This window comes from Poecilia latipinna, unplaced genomic scaffold, assembly GCF_001443285.1.
Source record: "Poecilia latipinna isolate Pla-1442-1.1 unplaced genomic scaffold, P_latipinna-1.0 Scaffold1702, whole genome shotgun sequence".
NCBI classification, from domain to species: Eukaryota; Metazoa; Chordata; class Actinopteri; order Cyprinodontiformes; family Poeciliidae; genus Poecilia; species Poecilia latipinna.
The window spans coordinates 24,820-42,916 of NW_015114318.1; the positions used below are offsets into that span (position 1 = coordinate 24,820).

The window sequence follows — 18,097 nt, forward strand, 5'->3', positions numbered from 1 at the left end:
AGCAACATCTCAACCTGGAAGGTAAAGATTGGACCCAATAGGGTTTTCCAAAGAGGCAGTGACTCGGCATACAACCAAATTAGTTAGAAAAGTCACAAGCCCCTGATCTCAAATTGACCTTTGCACATAAAGTAAATTTGGGTGCTTAACCAGTTCTGTCAGGAGGAATGGGTCAAATCTATTATAATCTTCCAGCAGTCAGACTGCTCTCTGAGCTCTGCAGTTCCAACACAGTTAGATCCATTTCCACCTTCCGAAGCTTTGGCAGGAGGAAGCTCTCTGGATCTCTCTGTTTATTGGATCATGTACGTCCCAGTCCATAGAGCCTCTGCCTCTGCTGCCAAGATAGACGGTACTGCAGCTGACTGATAAAGATGACTGCTTTTTGTCTCAGGTCAGATTACACAAGAGCTATTTAAGAAGCCATTATGCAAAACCGAAACAGGTCTTATTATAGCATGAGGAAATTAAAAACCGTGCAACAAATAAATCCTTAATGTTGCTTCAAGTCGACAGTTTGAGCCATTTACTAAGGCAGATCTCAGCACAACAAACTGACATCCAGGTAAGGTTCATTAAGTCCTTAATTCAAGCCATTTCATTCATCGCCACATTATATCTCTCATAAAGCACGAGTGACTAATCTCCTTATTATAATTTAATTTCCTGAAGGCTATTCTTGGATAAATCCTGTGAGAGTGATTTACTGCGGTTCTGTCATCGTCCAGAGGAGCGCTCCAATAACAGGACACAAAGCTTTGCCTGTTCTGCTTCATGGTACCTCCAAAACATTCTTGATGTTCCTCAGAGTGTTTCAGACATCCTCACGCTCAGATCCTTCTGTACAGCGGGTGAGAGTGGGAGGAAGACCAGTTGGTGCCGGATCATCTATGCTTTAAGGAATCCAAATCAGCCTTTATTGTCATTGTACAGAAACACCATCTAAAGAACAAAAAAAGGACAGAGGAATAGCATGGGCAGACGGGAGCCTCAAGCTGCAGCTATCGTGGGAGGTGCTGCCCTTTCTTTAGATGAGGAAAAAAAATAATAAAGCGAGGGCAGATAAGGAAAAAAAATATGAGGCTGCAAAAAATAAAATTCTGCTTCCATCAGGAGTCCATCCAATATGTCTCAGTTATCAGTAAGACGTAGAGCCAAGGGTGAAAGTAAGCCGTTTTTGGTTTGTAAACATGACGGTAGCAGTTTTAGACGTGTAGCACCAACAGATAGACATAACTATTGATCCATGCTATGGTAGGAAAATCTGACGAGGTAGCACAGATAGTCAAAACACTGGCAAGAATTTAAAACTACTTTCACCCCTGCGTAGAGCCACAGTAAGCAAACAATCTCTCTCTCTCTTCCCTGCAGAGAGAGAGGGAAGACAACTACTTCTCCCATTGTTTATAGATGAATTTTGTCCCATTCCTCCCTCAGCTGATAAAATGTTTGCTGTATTAGTAGAACTGTGTTCAAAATAACAGCAGCGTTTGAAACTTAAAGCTTGAAATTATTCTAACATCCTGTCTTTCAATACATTCAAGTTCATTAGGAAGACTTTTTTCATTTTGCTCCAAGAAAATGTGAAGAAGAAATTTCAGTTTAAGAAGATATTTCCAATCTAAAGAAGAAAATGAAGAAAGAAATGCACAAAAAAAAAAAAACATTCTGGTATCACTTTCTTTACAAAAATATTTTCTGGATGAACTGAAAAAAGATTCCTCTTTTGCATCCAGATTATTTTGGATGCATCCCAATGGTTAAAGCCACATCACCAGTTGTCTCTGTAATGTTATCACTATTGGTCTGGAACTAAGATGGTGTGACATGATGTATTTTATATATCATTAAAAATGCTGTATTTAAATTATCCATGATCGCTAGTATGCCATACATAGACGTACAGTATGAGGATTCGAGGCTCAAAGTTTTAGAGCAATGTGTAGAGGAGATTTTTTGTACCCTTTCATTTGGATCTTCCAAGAAAAGAAGAGTGAGTTTGTGGGGGAAAAGGAAACTTTATCTCCATGGAAACAGGTCAGCATATCTTTAACATAACTGAGTATGTATTTAGATTGAAAAAAACATGTGACTCTGTAAAGAGTGTAAAGAGTTAGCTTCAATACACGCTGTAAGCAGGATTTATCCATATTTCATCAGACAGTAGAACTGTCAGCAGGAAACTGTCAGAAAGTCCAGAGCGTATTTCTGGAGGATGATTTTCTCCAGCATGGTTATTATGAACGAATTTAGTCTCTGAGCCATTAAAATGAACTCTCTGACCACATTTAAAAATGAAAAATATTTCATCATCTGATTGCAGTCTTCCTCTGAGGCATGCTGTATTTTTCTACACTAGCTTGGCAAAGCGCTTGTGCTGCCTCTGTCTTATTTCCCTAGAAAGCTGTGACCCAGTCGGTCCTGGCTTCTGCTTACACTCAACCTTCAGGGTTCTACGTCCAGCAGCTGGGCCCACTGCCAAGATCTGCCTAACATGCTTCGAACTATCAGGAAGCAAACATGGAGGAATGTGCAAACAGGAAGTTGTTTCCTTAAAAACTTTCTCATGCGGCCTAAATAAGATCACATGACATCACAGTGATAACTGTGAGAGGTCAGCACAAATGAGACCAGTTTTCAACCAGGAAACATGGCTGTCCTGACTGTTCTATTGAAGATGTGCCTGTATTTTAACTACTAGATTCTTCCTTCACTATGTTCTAGTCGTCTAGACAATCAACATGCAACTTTGGCGTGCCCTGCATGTTTTAGATACATTAGAAACATAGAAATGAAATATGTTTTGTATTTCTTGCTTTTTTTTAATCAATAAACAAAGAAAAACAAAAATAATTTGACAATAAATTGGATCCATCAGCTTCCTTTAGTATTTCAGAAGTTAGCCAATATGGAACCCACAGGGGATTTGGTTACCAGTTGTACCGAAATGTAGCCTGATAAAAACCAGGCCCTTGTTCTCCTATGCTATGTGCTTCGTCCAGAGCATCTGGAGTCCTGAGAAACGAATGCTTCCTGGAGGCGTGTACCCTGCTAAGGTTTACCCAATCACTGATGTTTCCCTGTGACGTATGGAACTCACCAGTTCAATGCTATGAAGCTTACCAGAAATTGCTTTCCCCCACCGCAAAGAAAGAAATGCAAGCCGAACAAGATGTTCATTGGCCTGCGTTCCTCTGTTCCTGTCATCCTGTCGAATTTTGCTACCTGCTACAGGTCTTTCCTATCACCTGCTGCCCATGTCATTATTCAGCTTGCCTCTGTGTGTACGTAGCTCCCTGGATTCATTGGCCTTCACTGTCTCCTTCCATGACATAATCTGATTTCCACCGCTGTTATTCCCATTGTTTTGCCTGTTTCTGTGCTTCATTTCATACTTGGTCTTCAATAATATTCATTATTGAAGATTTTTGCACTTCAACTTCTAATATTATTCTAGTATGTGGAATATTACTGTTTATTAGAGCGAGGACTGTTGAACATTTCTATCACAATATCAGCGTTGGCAATTTGCATGACACCTGAGCTGTTGACTCTTTGCCACATAAAACGTTTTAGAAAGAAAATAATTTAAAGGGAGGTAAAGGAACTACAGCAAACACCACCTGGAAGTGTCTGTCTGTACCTGCTCAGTCTTGACCCAGTGAACATTTTTCAGTGACGTTTTTTGGGAAGAAACCTACTCGCCAGTTATTTTTCGCTGATTTGCTGGGAGTCAGTATCACATTACAGAGACATGGACGCATGTGGGTAGGTGCTTTGATGGGGTGGGTCCGGTCTGTGTGGGTGTGGGCTTTTGGTTCGGTCCGGGTCCCCTGACACTCCTGGGCCCCTAAGAAACTCCCAAAAAGCGTTCTTGGGGTTAGCGTGTAGGCTCCCCCTCCTGACGTCATGTCTGGAGGCAGGCTGCGCGCGCCCCTGCTGACACCGTTCACCTCCAACTGAGGAACTTTGCTGGAGTTCTCCTCTCAGCTTCTCTGACTGCAAACCGAGTCAGGCCGTGTTTAAAGAAGACAGGCGGCGCTTCTACAGCCCTGGGTTCTTCTGGCCGTACATGTCCTGCTTCATTTAAAACTTTTTTTCTAATAAGCAGACACTTTCTCCCCCCACCAGCCCCTGGAGGAACGGTAACTTTGGCTGGAAATCGCTGCTTACCTGAACATACTGAGGAATACCCAAGTTTTCCCAGCTCGCCTAAAGTGAAAGGAGTTGGAACCGGACTCAGACTAACTTCTTCTCCTCTCCCCGGACAGTTGTGGACATGGTTTGGGTTATATGGGGCCTCCTCTTCTCCGTCGGCTTGTTCCTCTCCCCTGTCTGCGAGTCGGTGGAGCGGCAGCAGAGTCGCAGCGGCTTCAGGAGGCTGTACGTGCTGCAGCCTGGGCCGGGGTCGGGCCCCGGTTCGGCTCCTGGGGAAGGCGGGGTGCGCCTCAGCTCCATCTCTACACGCCACGGCCCGTCCGGACAGCCCATGGTTTATAATGTGGATCTCACGGGAAGCTTTGGCAGCCAGGTTCGGAACCGCAGGATGGGGAATCCAGCGGCTCCAGCCCCACAGCTACAGGACCAGAACCAGCAGAACCAGCTGATGAAGCTGTCCGGGTAAGAGGAACTGAACGGAAAGTCCAGCACTTGTTTCCAGCTTTTTACCTTAACCCACACAGTTAGGAACAGCATCTAAAACTCCAGGGCAACAGCTGTGCAGACTCAGAGCAGGAGCTTCAAAAACCCACAATACTGTTAACTCTGCATTTCTCTGATTACACCCACTATCATGCTACATAATATAAATAAAAAGTTGCTTTTTCAGCGCCCCGCAGGAGACCATCTCTAATGATCACACTTACCGCACGACCGTCACTGTGTGAATGAACGGCAGGTCAAATACCAATAAATCATATTTCTGTTCAAGCACTTAAATCTTCTATCTCCATCTTCTTTGGCCTTTAATTGTATCAACAGATGATTAACCCCTTAATGTCCGAATTGTACAAATCAAAAAAGGCCATGTTTTTCCTGTCAAACAGATCTTACATTACCTTGACATTATGTAAACATTACATTCACCATTAGTGTAAATTTTAGCTATGATGCTTATTAGCTCCACCAGGAAATGAAACAGACTGTTTATTCTTAGTATGTTCACTTTGTTGATGCTGGTATACAAAAAAAAAAAAGACTGAACTTGAATCAAAATATGTTTATGAACAGTTTTTAAAATACTGCAAAATCTTTGCTGTACTGTCCAAATAACACCAAGCCTTTCTTCTGCAATATTAAATCATTAATCCATTATCTAACGCACTTATGCCTTTAAGGGAAGCTTTTATTCCCTGAAAAAAAAATATATATATATATAAATATATATATATATATAAATATATATATATATTTTTTTTTTACAGTACCATTTAATATTAGTGTTGCTCATTTTAATTCCTCAAATGCCTAGTGTGTCTAAAAAGCATCACACCCAAATTTTAAAATACCTTTTAGCATTTTGTTTACATGTTTTAATTAATGATGAAATGGGGATAAATGTTGCCATCCGTACACATTCTGTAGGATTCAAAACTTCTGGCTCAATCAAGGAGCGTGCAGTTTTTTTTTTCTTTAAAAGGTTTTTTATAATATTTAATTCCTGACTTGAATGTCACAGCGCTAGTATGTATTATTCTCTTTTAACAGTCTGTAGGTCAGACCTTAAAGAAAAACATTAAATCAGTATCTTCTGGTAAAATCCCAATCGGCGTGTCTGTAGTCTGCATGGAGCTCTCCTGTGGTTCAGCCTGTGTGACTTTGCTATGGAGAGTAAATGGAGATTTAATGATGAAAAATGCAGGCAGCACAGAGTGAGCACAGCTAGTAGCTAATCTCTGGTAGCAACTGGTAATCAACTGACAGAAGGCAAGACAACTAGACAACAAGACAAGCTGACAAGGACCCAACAAGGAACACAGGTGGGTTTACACAGGGAGACAATCAGGGGAAACAAGGAACAGGTGTACTCAATCAAGGGGTAGCGGGGACAACACAGAGACTCCACAGAACACAGAAACCTAAATAAACACACAGAAATACTCAAATCCTCACAGTAAATCAGATTCTGGTGTGAGCAAGCTGTTATCCAAAACTATTTTGTGATGTTTAAATACAAAACCAGCTTCCGTCAGGGTGGGAACTTTATTACTGTGTGGGCTGGATGGTCTCAGTATGATTTTATGATCCATTTGAGAAAAAGATTCAAACATGCATTTAATTACGTTGTTTAAACTGGAGAGCAGAGATTATAACATCTGCACTGCTAAAATAACATGGTAATGAACAGCCACTGATGTTTTTGGTGGGCCTGCTGCAATGAACAACAAATCTATGAATCTGTTTCTGTTTCTACCAAAAATCGGATGACAAAACTCTTCAGTCCGGTCTCAACTGCCCCTTTTTTCAGGGAGAGTTTTGTCTATAGAGATTTATTTGTTGTTTTCTGTTTTGTTTACTTATTTTGGATATTTAAAATGTCTTCCAGTTTCAGCGTTAGATGTTCATTAGAATTTAAAGTCGATTCATCTTTAAGAATGTGCCCTTGCATTATGCCATTATAATTATATCACTTGAAAGTCTTCTCAAAACAGCAGTATTTTCGCTTATCGCAGTAACTTCTGGGACAATTCCAACAAAATTTGTTATTCTGACAGGCCAAGTAATTAGTAGTTTTTAAATACTCACTTTACACATTATTTAATCTTTTTGCTTCTGGTAGAGTAACACAACGATAACCTGCTGATATCCAACTGTTGATAACTGGGTCTATCTGCTCAGGCAGCCAGTCTACCTCAGCTGCTGGACAGACGTACCTCTCCTGGCTTGCAGAGCGTGTGTTTTTTTGTTGTACTTTTTGTGGCCATACAGATTTCAAATCATCCACATTGTCTCTTGCGAGAGAGGAAAAAAAATGTGAGATGCTTGATCTTTCAGACAGCTAACTTCACAGCAACGTGTGGGGGAAGGGCAGTCATCCAGACTTTCTCTGACATCTCATATTTAGTGACACATATGTGGTTTAATGGAACCATAGGAGCTCTGTGGTAGTAAATTTTTGTGGTTTGGAAGTGTAACTTTTGACACTCTACCCACCTGTAACCAAGGCCAGCCCAGTTCTGCTCTAGTAACAATCTGAAAAGTGATTTTTATGTAGCGTTTGGTTTGTCACGTCGGTCATGATCTGTATTTTCAGTCTTGCCAATCCACAGCTACACTAGGCAAATGGAAATGAGAGCTGATGAGATGCTAACATAAAGTATCTGAGGCCGTGTCCAGATGCTGGTGGTGCGCCTGTGCCGCAGCTCCTGGGTTCAGTCATCTGGCTGTGGCTGCGGTTCAGGCTGTGGTGCTGTGGGTATGTACCACTCTGCTAATTTAAACTAGTGCTGCCACTTTGATTTCTATATATTTATAAACACGAAGCCCTTTTTCAGAAAGATCAGTTCTGTTATATGTTTTCTTCAAAGTAGTCCAGAAAGGTGAAATGCTAAGCGCCACCTGGTTGCTGCCATTGGATTTATGAAAGAAGAATGGATCTGAACATTTGAAGCGGAACATTTTTTGCTTAAAGAATTCAAAGTTTCTGTTTCCAGAGTATAATGGAACCAGTGTTTGGACTGGAACACTGACGCTGGCACAATGACTTCTTTGAACACCTCCGGTCTCTATGGCGACCATGCATCTAGAGAGTCATTTTTCTGGTGGAAAACATACAATTATCCAAAAGTCTAAGAAAGCATTGCTCCTTCTCAGCTTCGTATTTCAGTCTTTAGAATTAGTTTTCATGTGTAGCTTGATAATTAGTTTTTTTTAAAATTTGTAATAAAATTGATGTTGAGCCAAAAATGAAGGAACCTTTGAAACATAACTCTCCATTCTTTTGAATTTCATCATTTAATCAAGAAAACACAGTTTTTGCATTTTGCTGCCAGTACTTAACATTGTTGACCTGAAAAAAGTAATTCGTTATACTTACCAACATGGCTGGTTAACACATCAATAACAATCCCTATTACAATAAATACATGATCAATGTCAATAGATATGTCTGATACAATGTTCAATAGTTTTACTGAACTCCAATCCAGAACCACACAGCATTCTGGGAGATGTAGGCAGAGGAAATGCGTTAGCTGCTCAACCTCTCATGGCCAGCCAAGCTAGGTGGGTGGCATCAGCTAACTCACTCCTCTTTGGTAACCTGGCAACAACCTTTTGAGTAGCTTGGTTCATGTCTTGCCATTGTTCCTCATAATGGCTTAAAAAAAACAATGGCATGGAGTAAATTAATATAACAGCTTGGGGGTAATACAGGTAATGTCCCCAGTTTGGCAATATTCCAAAACAAAAGTAACCTGATGATTATTGATACTGACTGATATAAAACGATATTGTGATACATTTTTCAGCCATATTGCCCATCACGTTTAGATAGACTGAGGTCTCATTAAATACACAAATGTCAAAGCAAGCACATGGCACAGTGCAAGTTTTCACAACATGCAGCACAAAAATAGACCAAGGATTACTTCAGCTCAATTTAAACTAGTCTCAGCTTCAAATAGAAAAAAAGTTGACAGTTCAGGCCCAGGTTGAAGTTTCTGTTGGTCAGCTTAGACTTGAGCTGCAGCTTTAGAGGTAGATTCAGTACAACTATAAAAGTTCTTTCAAGTAATAGTAATGTGATTAAAAACAAACCTCTCTACACAGATGTCTTTATTATTCCCTTCATACAAATCAATCTGACCCGAAGTTTGGTCTGAGGAAGCTGAAGCAAAAGGACTGTGACATATAATGCAGTAGCATGACCACAATAACTTATTCAAGGAAAGTAAGTTTCATTTTGATTGCTTCAGTCTGTATCCTTAAATTTACTTGTCTACTTGTATATCAGTTGGTTAAATTATGCTTAAGCTGAAGCATAATCTTTCCTTATCGGAGACGCCCATCACTAAAAACCAATAATTTGGTCCAACATCTTTCAGTGTCCCTCAGTCAGTCAGCCCTGATGACAGAATCTAGCAGCTCAAGACTGTTAGATTCTTATCTGCAGCCAAGCATACCTAACCTGCAACAGGGTTGTAATAAAAATCACATACCAAGCTTATGAATGTCCATTCAGATGTGACACAAGCAACAGAAATAATTGGAAAAAGGAAAAGAAACAGTCTTTTAACAAGGAAACAGCAGGCAACATGAACCCTGGATCTGCAGCGCCACATTAACAGGAAGCAGACTGTTGAACAGGTACAACATGAACACACCCCTCCAGGTCTCTGCAGCACCGTGGAAGCTGGTAATGACCCCGACAAGAGTCATTTGCTGGCGATGGGGGCGACAGAAACTCCCAGCTGTACCTTACTCACTTATCACACACTAAAACATTCTACCAGACTGCAGACTGAGCAGCTGGGACCAGACTGCTGGACCACACACAGCCTGCTGCTGCTTTTTCCCTCCATCTTACTCTCACTGAAGACTTCACATGAAAAAATGCAACTGGTACCACCTGGTAAAGCGATTCAGTTTACAGGCACACTGGGCACAACCGTAATACTTGCTTAATATTTTGAACTATGCATTTCGAATGGAATGCAGAATGTACTGAGCTACATTCACACCTGGGCGTCTGGTAGACTTGGTTCGATTAAGACCAAAATTGCAACTTTTGTTACATCTTCGGCTGGTGCGGCTTTCTTCCACACTGTTCTATATCAAACGATCCAAGCTAATTGAAAAACCTCACCCAGGGGGGCGCTGGATCAAAAACTAATTAAGTGACATGAAAACCCCTGAAGAAGACACTGAACGCAACTTCCTCCTTCACAAAATGTAAACAGAAATGGAATGCCAGAGTTTACTTTTTGGTCTGCATTAGAATCCGATTATACATTCACATCTCCACAAACAAACCTGACTTTCTAACCAAACAAACTAGAGTTCAATTAAACAGGGCTGGTGTGTCTCGTTGCCTTTCCTTCGCAGATTTTCTTGCCACAACTCTTAATTTTCTTCAGCCAATCTTCTCGGCTTCTATTTAAACCATGTCGAGAGTTCAAAAGTCAGAATCTAGGACGGTGGGTACAGCTAATTTGATCTTCATATGATTAGATTACAGTCAGGATTCTGGTGTGTCTGTGTTGTTGTGTGTGAGACATCCTTCCAGAGAGGATCTTTGGTGGAGAGCTCTAGACCACCTGTGTTCTCATCAGCTTCTCCTGGTCCAGCTTACCTGTTGAACCTGTAGTGGAAGCAACATGCATAAGTCATTGGGCTTGATTTTACATAAAATTAACTTTATATCCTTGCATTTAGACCCATTTAATACACATGAAATAATCTAATATTCCAGTGTACATGGCAAGACAGATAATTTAAAAGCTATCATTTGACCATGGATATGAACAATGATGTTTATTTTAAAAAAAGACCAAATTAAAAGGAAATTTGGTAAGATAAATCAATGAGAGTACCTCTGCTAACTGGGTTGTCTTTTTTGGTGTCACTTTCTTACTGCGTATTGACATTTCATCAGAGAATAAAAACATGCTTAAAATGTGTGCTGTGTTTTGCATTGACAGGTTTATTGCTGACAACTTGTCAGATCATAAAACAAGTAAAAATGAGGCCATTTTTGTTTGGTTGGTTTTATTTTTGTTCTCTTGAAACTAGAACAATCAACAGTTGTGCGCGGGAGAACCGTACGCAGTTACTGCAGCCTGCTACTTCCCCACCTCATCCGTACGGTCACACACTGCTGTGGGATGCCATTCAGTTCTTTAAGAAGCATTTGCTGCAAGTCAGTTACTGTGTTTTTGTTGGTCACTCTGGCCAGGCTGATTCCACAAGTGTTCAGTGGAGCTTGAGGTCGAGTCCATCTGCTCTACTCCCAAAATCTGAAGGTAGTCTCTGGTGAATCCTCCTCTGAACATATTCTGATCAGGTGTGACTGCTGTCGTCTTTGAGAATGAATCCTTTCACAACAGGGTGAGAACTGAGAGTTCTTGCTGGTAAAGGTTTCACTAATGGTTCTAAAAAGTTCTGAATCATGATGGGGCTTAGTTCTCAACATGATGACAGTTTTTTGTTTTATGTTAAAATAGTCTTAGTTAAACGACAGCATGGTTTTATGTATTTTATGTTTTTTTTTTAATTCGGTGCTTATTTTAATATACTTTAAAAATCAGCCCCATCTTACATCCACTAACATTGTGTCTTTAATTACTTACTGAATGGAAAGTTACATCAGAGTTCCTGCTTACTGAATCCGGTAACAATCTTTCTCTGACTTAAAGTCCTAAAATTGTTTCACGACTTGCCTTGTGACCTGAGGACCATCCAGTGAGACGTGAACATGCAATACATTAACAACACACTGTAGAAACCGATCCTGTCATGTGTAAGTCAGGTCAGTACTGGTGAACTGAAATTACATCTTTGTGAAGCTCAAAGATTACACAAGCACAGTGAGGTGAAGTTTCTCGGTGGACTTAAAACACAATGCTGCTGTTGACAAAGTGCTGAACAAATGACCATAATTCTGCATGAACGAGCCGATGTTCCTCTGTGCTGGTGTTGCTGTGTGTTTGCAGCAGTGTGACTTTCTCTGCTTGTTTTGGTGTGCAGGGTGAATGTCTGTGGAGGGCAGTGCTGTCACGGCTGGAGTAAAACTCAGGGATCGCAGCGGTGCACCAAACGTAAGTCTACACTAAATCACCTATTAGTATGTAAATGCTGTTTTTAATGTACATAGAATATGATTTACAACATCTCTAAATAAATTTTAATACTGATGGTCATTAAGTCAGTGGAGGTGTCTTTGACAGATGGAAAAAATAAAAAAATCAAAGATCCTGATCATTATGGAAACGAGCAAAGCTTCCACCTTTTGCTGTTTTGTATAATAGTTTGGGGTTGAGATAAACTAAAACATTTTTAACAGAGAGTTAAAACTACATTCTCTGTTTTGCACGTGATGTTGCAGGTCTTTAAAACAAAATTAGGGGAAACACTTTTTAACACCTTTGTAAAACCATCTAATGTTCTGCTGAACCAAAGCTATCTGCTTTGTGAAACAGAATAATAATAAATGTTGACCTCTGGCAACTGATCTGTTAAATTGTTTTTCGTTCACACCTTAACTGCATACTCGGGATTAATAAACATGGTTTATTAACCCCACAATGTGGTCTATTAAAAAAGTTAAATTCAGAATAATAAAAATGGAAAAAGGGAGAAAGTAAAATGGATTTCACGTGGCCCTACAAAGACTTCTGAAGGAGCTGCAAAAATCCATAGCTTAGGTTGGAGAATGTGGACTTTATGTAAGAGTAGCAAGAAGAAGGATGTTATTGAAATGAAGCCATGAGAGGTTCTTTTTACCAGAAACCATTTAAAAGATCCAGCTGGAAGAATGTGCTCTGGTCAGTCAAGAACAGCTTTGTTGGCTTACATGCAAAAGACTGACTGGTGGAAAACAAACACCTCATATCCTCCTGATCCCACCTTTCCCATCCTAAAACACTGTGGCAGTAACTAGTTTTACTGCAGCTTCTCTGCTGGAGGTGCTGCAGTTGAGTTCTCTAAGCTCCTTTTTGGTTGATGTATATTCAGCGGCTCCCATCTACTGCTAGTTTAGCACTACAGCACCCTTCTTAGTTGAATTTTTATGTGTAAATCATATAAATTGTTCTATCATAACTGACAGCTGGAGCTCCTTTCCTGGCACAATGCACTGACTAAAGAGGCGGTGTTCGTTTATGTGAACTGCCGGGGTTTCACAGGCCAGGACCATCTGCTGTTGGTCAGGTGGAATTAAATTCTCACATGTAAGTGCCAGACTTTGTAATAAGCCAAAAACATGTTGGAAAGTAAGAATCTTTGCTGCTTTTTTCTGTCGTCTCAGTCTTGCTCCCAGCCGCCTCACACGCTGTTAATAAAAAATGAAGTAAGTATGTAATAATATTGTATGTGACTCTACAAAATAACTTAGTTCACTTCATTATTTACTGCTCAGTCACACATAAATGGCATATACAGTCATATTAGATAAATTTGAAAATTATTGAAAAGTTCATATATTTCAATAACTTAGTTCCCCAAGTGAAACATATTAGATTAATTCCACACAGATTGATCTGTTCTGACTCTCAGCTTACAGCTTATGAAAACATGACATTCAGGACTAGAATATTACATCAGACTAATAAAAAGTATTGTTAATAAATGTTCATAAAAAACATTTATTACTGCTTAAATGTTGGTATTTTGTAAAAGGTACTTTTAATCTGACCAGCCTCATTGGAGGCATATTGTAATTGTCAGAGATGCTTTTGTTCTTGCAGAGACTCTAGACAGTAAAGGGAGGCATAAAAGCCAGTGATAACTTTTATGCTGAAAAAAGTATAAAAGCTACCATCATCCGTGATCGTTGCACGACCATCCACATGTGGACTGTCAGTTGTGTTGTACCCTCACGTGACCCCTTCGAAACAGAATCACCCCCTACCCCCTGCTGTCCGGCATATTTAATCCTTCTCTGCTGCAGATACAGGAGATTTACTGACCTTTCTAAATTCCTCATAAACATCAGACTGTTGGTCTACATCAAGGCTCGCCAAGTTTCCAGTGCTTCTTGGCTTTTCAGCTACTGCTGCTTAGTTCAGCCTCCATAAGAACTTCTGACTTTGGGCTTTTGCTGTTTGCCTGCCTCAAAGGGAAAATCCCTTCATGCAACAGTTTTGCTTACATTTTCCATAAATGCCATGGACGTACCTGCCGTGTTGCTGAGGTGTTAAACTGCCACCAGGGGCTAACTGTTTTTTATTCCCAGACAGCGTTGTTCAGGAGAGCTGCAGCAGGAGCTGGCATCAGGGTGTTTGCAGCATTGCTGTGTGGGATTATGTGCCAACCGAGGAATATGAAAAGGTCTCAATTTGACTCATTTTAATGCAAATGAGGACTTAAAAAAAGAAATAATTTTTGGGATGTTGCGTGGTGCAGTGGTCAGGGCGGGCGTATACAGAGGCTGCAGACCTCAGTCCTGAGTTCCACTCTGACCTCGGTTCCTTTACCACATGCCTATCCCTCCATTTTCTCTGCCACCACAGCATCTTGCCAAGATTCAGGTTAGGACTTTGTCTAGGCCACTCCAAAGACTTATTTTCAGAGGTGGACTTGCTGGTGTGTTCTGCATCGTTGTGCTGCTGCAGAAGCCAAGTTACTTTCCGCTTGAGATCACCAGCAGATGGCCGGACGTTCTCCTCCAGGATGTTTTGGTTGACAGCACAATTCATGGTTCTCTTTATCACATGAAGTCTTCTAAGGTCCCAATGCACCAAAACGGCCCCAGACCATCACACTGCCAACACCATGTTTTACTGTTGGGATGTTTTTATGGCAAATGTAACGGGACACACAGCTTCCAAAGAGTCCAACCATCGTCTCATCAATCCACAGAATGTTTTCTAAAATTCTTGAGAATCATCAAAATCTGTTCTGGAAAAACTGAGACCTTTTTGCTCAGCAGAGGCTTTCATCTGGGAACTCTGCCATACAGGCCATTTTTGCCCAGTCTCTCTGTCTTGGAGTGAAAGTAAGACCTCTGACCTTAACTTAGCTAAGTGAGGCCTGCAGTCCGTTGGGTGTTGTTGTGGGGTCTTTAGTGACCTCTTAGATGAGTCATGGCTGCACTCTTGGGGTAATTTTGGTGGACCAGCTTCTCCACTGTTCCATGTTTTCATCATGTATGGATAACGACTCTCACTGTACTTCAGTCCTACAGCTTTAGAAATAGCTTCATAAACCTTTCCAGGTTGGTAGATGTCTGTTACTTTCTCACTTTTTCTGAATTTCTTTACATTTTGGCATAATATCTAGATTTTGAGGATCTTATTTCACCAGCCTGGGTCTGGCTAGAGACGGTGAACTCAATGTGATAAACCACAGTTATGTTTTAACAGCGGGAATAATCCCTTTTTAACACAGCCATGCAAGTTTTTTTTTTCTCCCTTAATAATTAACTCCTTCATTTAAAAACGACATTTTTGTGTTTACTTGTTTAATTTGTGACTAATATTTAAATTGGTTTCATGTACTGAAACATTTACGTTTGACAAAAATACAGAAAATCAGGAAGGGTCAAACGCTTTTTCACACCACTGTAGTTTGAAAACTCCTGTTATGAGAACTGAAATAATTTAGTCAACATTTTATTTATATTCCAGTCTTTGTGATATTAATCTTACACAGACTGATAGTGGTAACGTAATTGGGAGACTGTGCAGCTCTAAGACAGATAACCACCATGTGAAGACCACACCACGCTGAGTCTGTTCACATCTGCAACAGAAGTTGTCGTTCTTTTAAATTCCTTCAGTTATTTAATCCTATTTGCACAAGAAAGCACAGAGATTGTCTTTTGTGCAAAGTGATGCTGCATGACTGTGCATGTGGGAAACAAAAATGCATCAGTCAGCGATTTGCAGTTATAGAATTGTTTTATTGGGTTTTCCTGCAGATATTTTCGACTGCACAGCCATTACCTTTGTGTGTAACTGCAGTGATTGATGTTTGTCGCCATCACACGCATCTTTTATAATCAACTTATTGTGTTACGATTTTATTTTACGTGCCTAAATCTAATTTTGACTACCTCTGTGGAACTTATCTGAAGAAAGCTGCTGATGTTTGGTTTATACTAGGGTCACATACTGAGGTAAGAAGCACCTAATGTGATAAGCAAAGCATATACCCACCCCATAGCGAACATTACTGCGGTTAACTTCATTAACGCTCGCAGTCGTGATGTTCTAGGATTTGGTTTCATTTTTATTTCATCACCTACATCTTCCCTCCACCTACACTTGGTTTTTCTTCAAGTGGAAGAAAGTGGAAATCCAGGTAGCTCAATTTTTTTTTTCCAAACTATGTGACAAAAAGAAAAGAAAATCGCTGATAAAGCCATGTGCTTTAGATCCACGTGGCTCATCAGGTTCAGAAGCTTATCTGGAAACATTCCCATGACTCCTCCATACTGGTGGGAGTCAAGCAGCGTCAAATAGTTGAATTGCATGAGAGAATAGCACTTTGTCAATTTGGCCTAATTTAGTCATGTCATTGACAAAAAAATTTGTATGTGGTGGAACTGAAACAGTTGTTTTAAAGCTAAATAATGTATGGATTCCAGCCATACGTTGGTTGGCTGGAACGTCTTGTTGACGTTGAGGAAAATTAAAAAGTATTCTTTCTTTCAGAGGTTTTTCAGTCAGACTATCTGGGATAATTTGGGTTTTAGTTTCTTTTTGTATTATTATTCAACAGAACTGTTACTCCCAATCCTTCAACACAAATGTATTGAAAACCATCAATCTAAACCAGACCAGAAAGTACACTCACTGACAAAAACAGTTTTCAACCAGTTTAGGCTCCCAGCAGGAACAGCACCAAACAGACTTTGGTGGGACTCATCTCATGCTTTGGACTCAAGGTTTGCTGAGGAACCACAACCTTCTCTTTCTTCTGTTTTGTAATTATATTTCAAATAAACTACTTTTTAAAAAAAAAAAGGTTTATTGACTCTAGTGGCCTTTATTTGATAGTGAATTGACAGGAAAGAGGGTAATGAGAGAAGGGGGAAGACATGCGGCAAAGGTCACCAGGTCAGGAATCAAACCTGTGACAGCTGCATCGAGGACTAAAGGACCTTATGTGGGTTGTGCTTAACCCCTGCACCACCACAGCATACCCAACTACTTTTTATTGTTTGGTGTTTTCTGTGTGTGATCTTACGATAGTACTCTATTAGCTGAATCCTGGTTTCCATTGTCTCATAAGCACTTAGTTATTATCTGACATCATCAGATACAGTCTTTAACAAAATAAGAGCTTTATTTATTTATAGATTTTTTTTATTTTTTATAAGGTCACTCCTGTCTGGTGGGAAGATAAGCATTTCCTCCATCCGGAGCTTTAATGAGGCACAGAAATTCTCAACAGGCGCTCTTATTTTTGGGTCTATCTGAGCTCCTGGGGGCCGGCAGTGACTCAGATAATATGGAATTCAATACCTCATACATTGATGTCATATCTTTCCCCCTTCTACCTACTTTTGAATTCAGCAAACATCTGTCCTCGCCACACGCAAGGTGAAACAGGCTGTTGTATTTGCTCCAAAGTCTGAGCAATTTTCCCTTCTGTTCTTAAGAACATCAAGCTGTTGTACCAGGGCAATGACATTTAAAACAACCATCAAAAGTGGCTTGATGCGTTTCCTGTCTCAAGCTAATTACCAGTCCATACTGCTTCCCCATCACTACCAAGCTGAGCCTTTATGTTGCTGACCTGAGAGACTGGGCCCAGCAGCCTGAGTGTGGGTGGGAAAAAATATTTACATTAGCCGGAGAAGAAAGGCTTCAACCAAGGTGGAACAATTTACAGCACTGTTATTTCAAAATATTAATGTAAAATCAGAGGGTGGATTGGGGGCTGTGGGGGATCCACAGCAGTGAGGTCAGTTTTAATTTTTGAGGTAATCCTGTTGTGAAAGATGGGTGTAACCCAACTGTCTTGAAAACACAGACAGACATTCTTGTTGAGCTGCAGCTGCTTCTAAAATGAACTTTAAATGTTAAACCTTTCAGTGTTTGTCTATCTCTGCATAGTTTTAACCTTGGTAAAACGGTACAAAAATATATATATATTCCATTTAAGATGAAAGAAAAAAAAATATTGAATATTAAAATCCTTCAAGCACAAATTACAAGATAGTGCCACCTAACAGCTGCCAGTCCTGTCACATCACCAGTCTGAGAATTTTGCACATTTTAAAACACTTTTTGCTATCCAGCTGTGTAACAGCTGCACTCAAACATGCTGTGGTGCAGCATGTTTGAATTTTGATCCTAATGTTCCTTGTAACTACAGGCCAATTTCCAAATTACCTTTTTTGTCCAGGATTTTAGAAAAGGCTGTTTTTAATCAACTGCAGACTTTTTTAAATGCTCATAGTGTTGGCGAAGATTTTCAGTCTGGTTTTAAA

General features: G+C 40.2%; 1 protein-coding gene and 1 long non-coding RNA gene across 7 annotated transcripts in view; one reads left to right on the plus strand and one right to left on the minus strand.

Moving 5' to 3' along the window:
• Positions 1-643: 643 nt before the first annotated feature.
• Positions 644-5,167, minus strand: LOC106964689 (uncharacterized). The gene is made up of 2 exons (XR_001428477.1): positions 5,086-5,167; positions 644-840 (listed from the first exon to the last, which is right to left on the minus strand). It is a non-coding gene; the product is annotated as an uncharacterized LOC106964689 (long non-coding RNA).
• Positions 3,901-18,097, plus strand: part of ltbp1 (latent transforming growth factor beta binding protein 1) — a 74,722-nt gene continuing 60,525 nt past the window's right edge. For 3 of the 6 annotated variants that reach the window (XM_015060349.1, XM_015060347.1, XM_015060346.1), the window contains exons 1-2: positions 3,901-4,620; positions 11,686-11,756. In XM_015060349.1, the coding sequence (XP_014915835.1) occupies positions 4,280-4,620; positions 11,686-11,756 (412 nt within the window). In that variant the 5' untranslated portion in view covers positions 3,901-4,279. The remainder of the gene's footprint in view (positions 4,621-11,685; positions 11,757-18,097) is intronic. The other 3 variants (XM_015060344.1, XM_015060348.1, XM_015060345.1) reach the window with 1 other exon arrangement.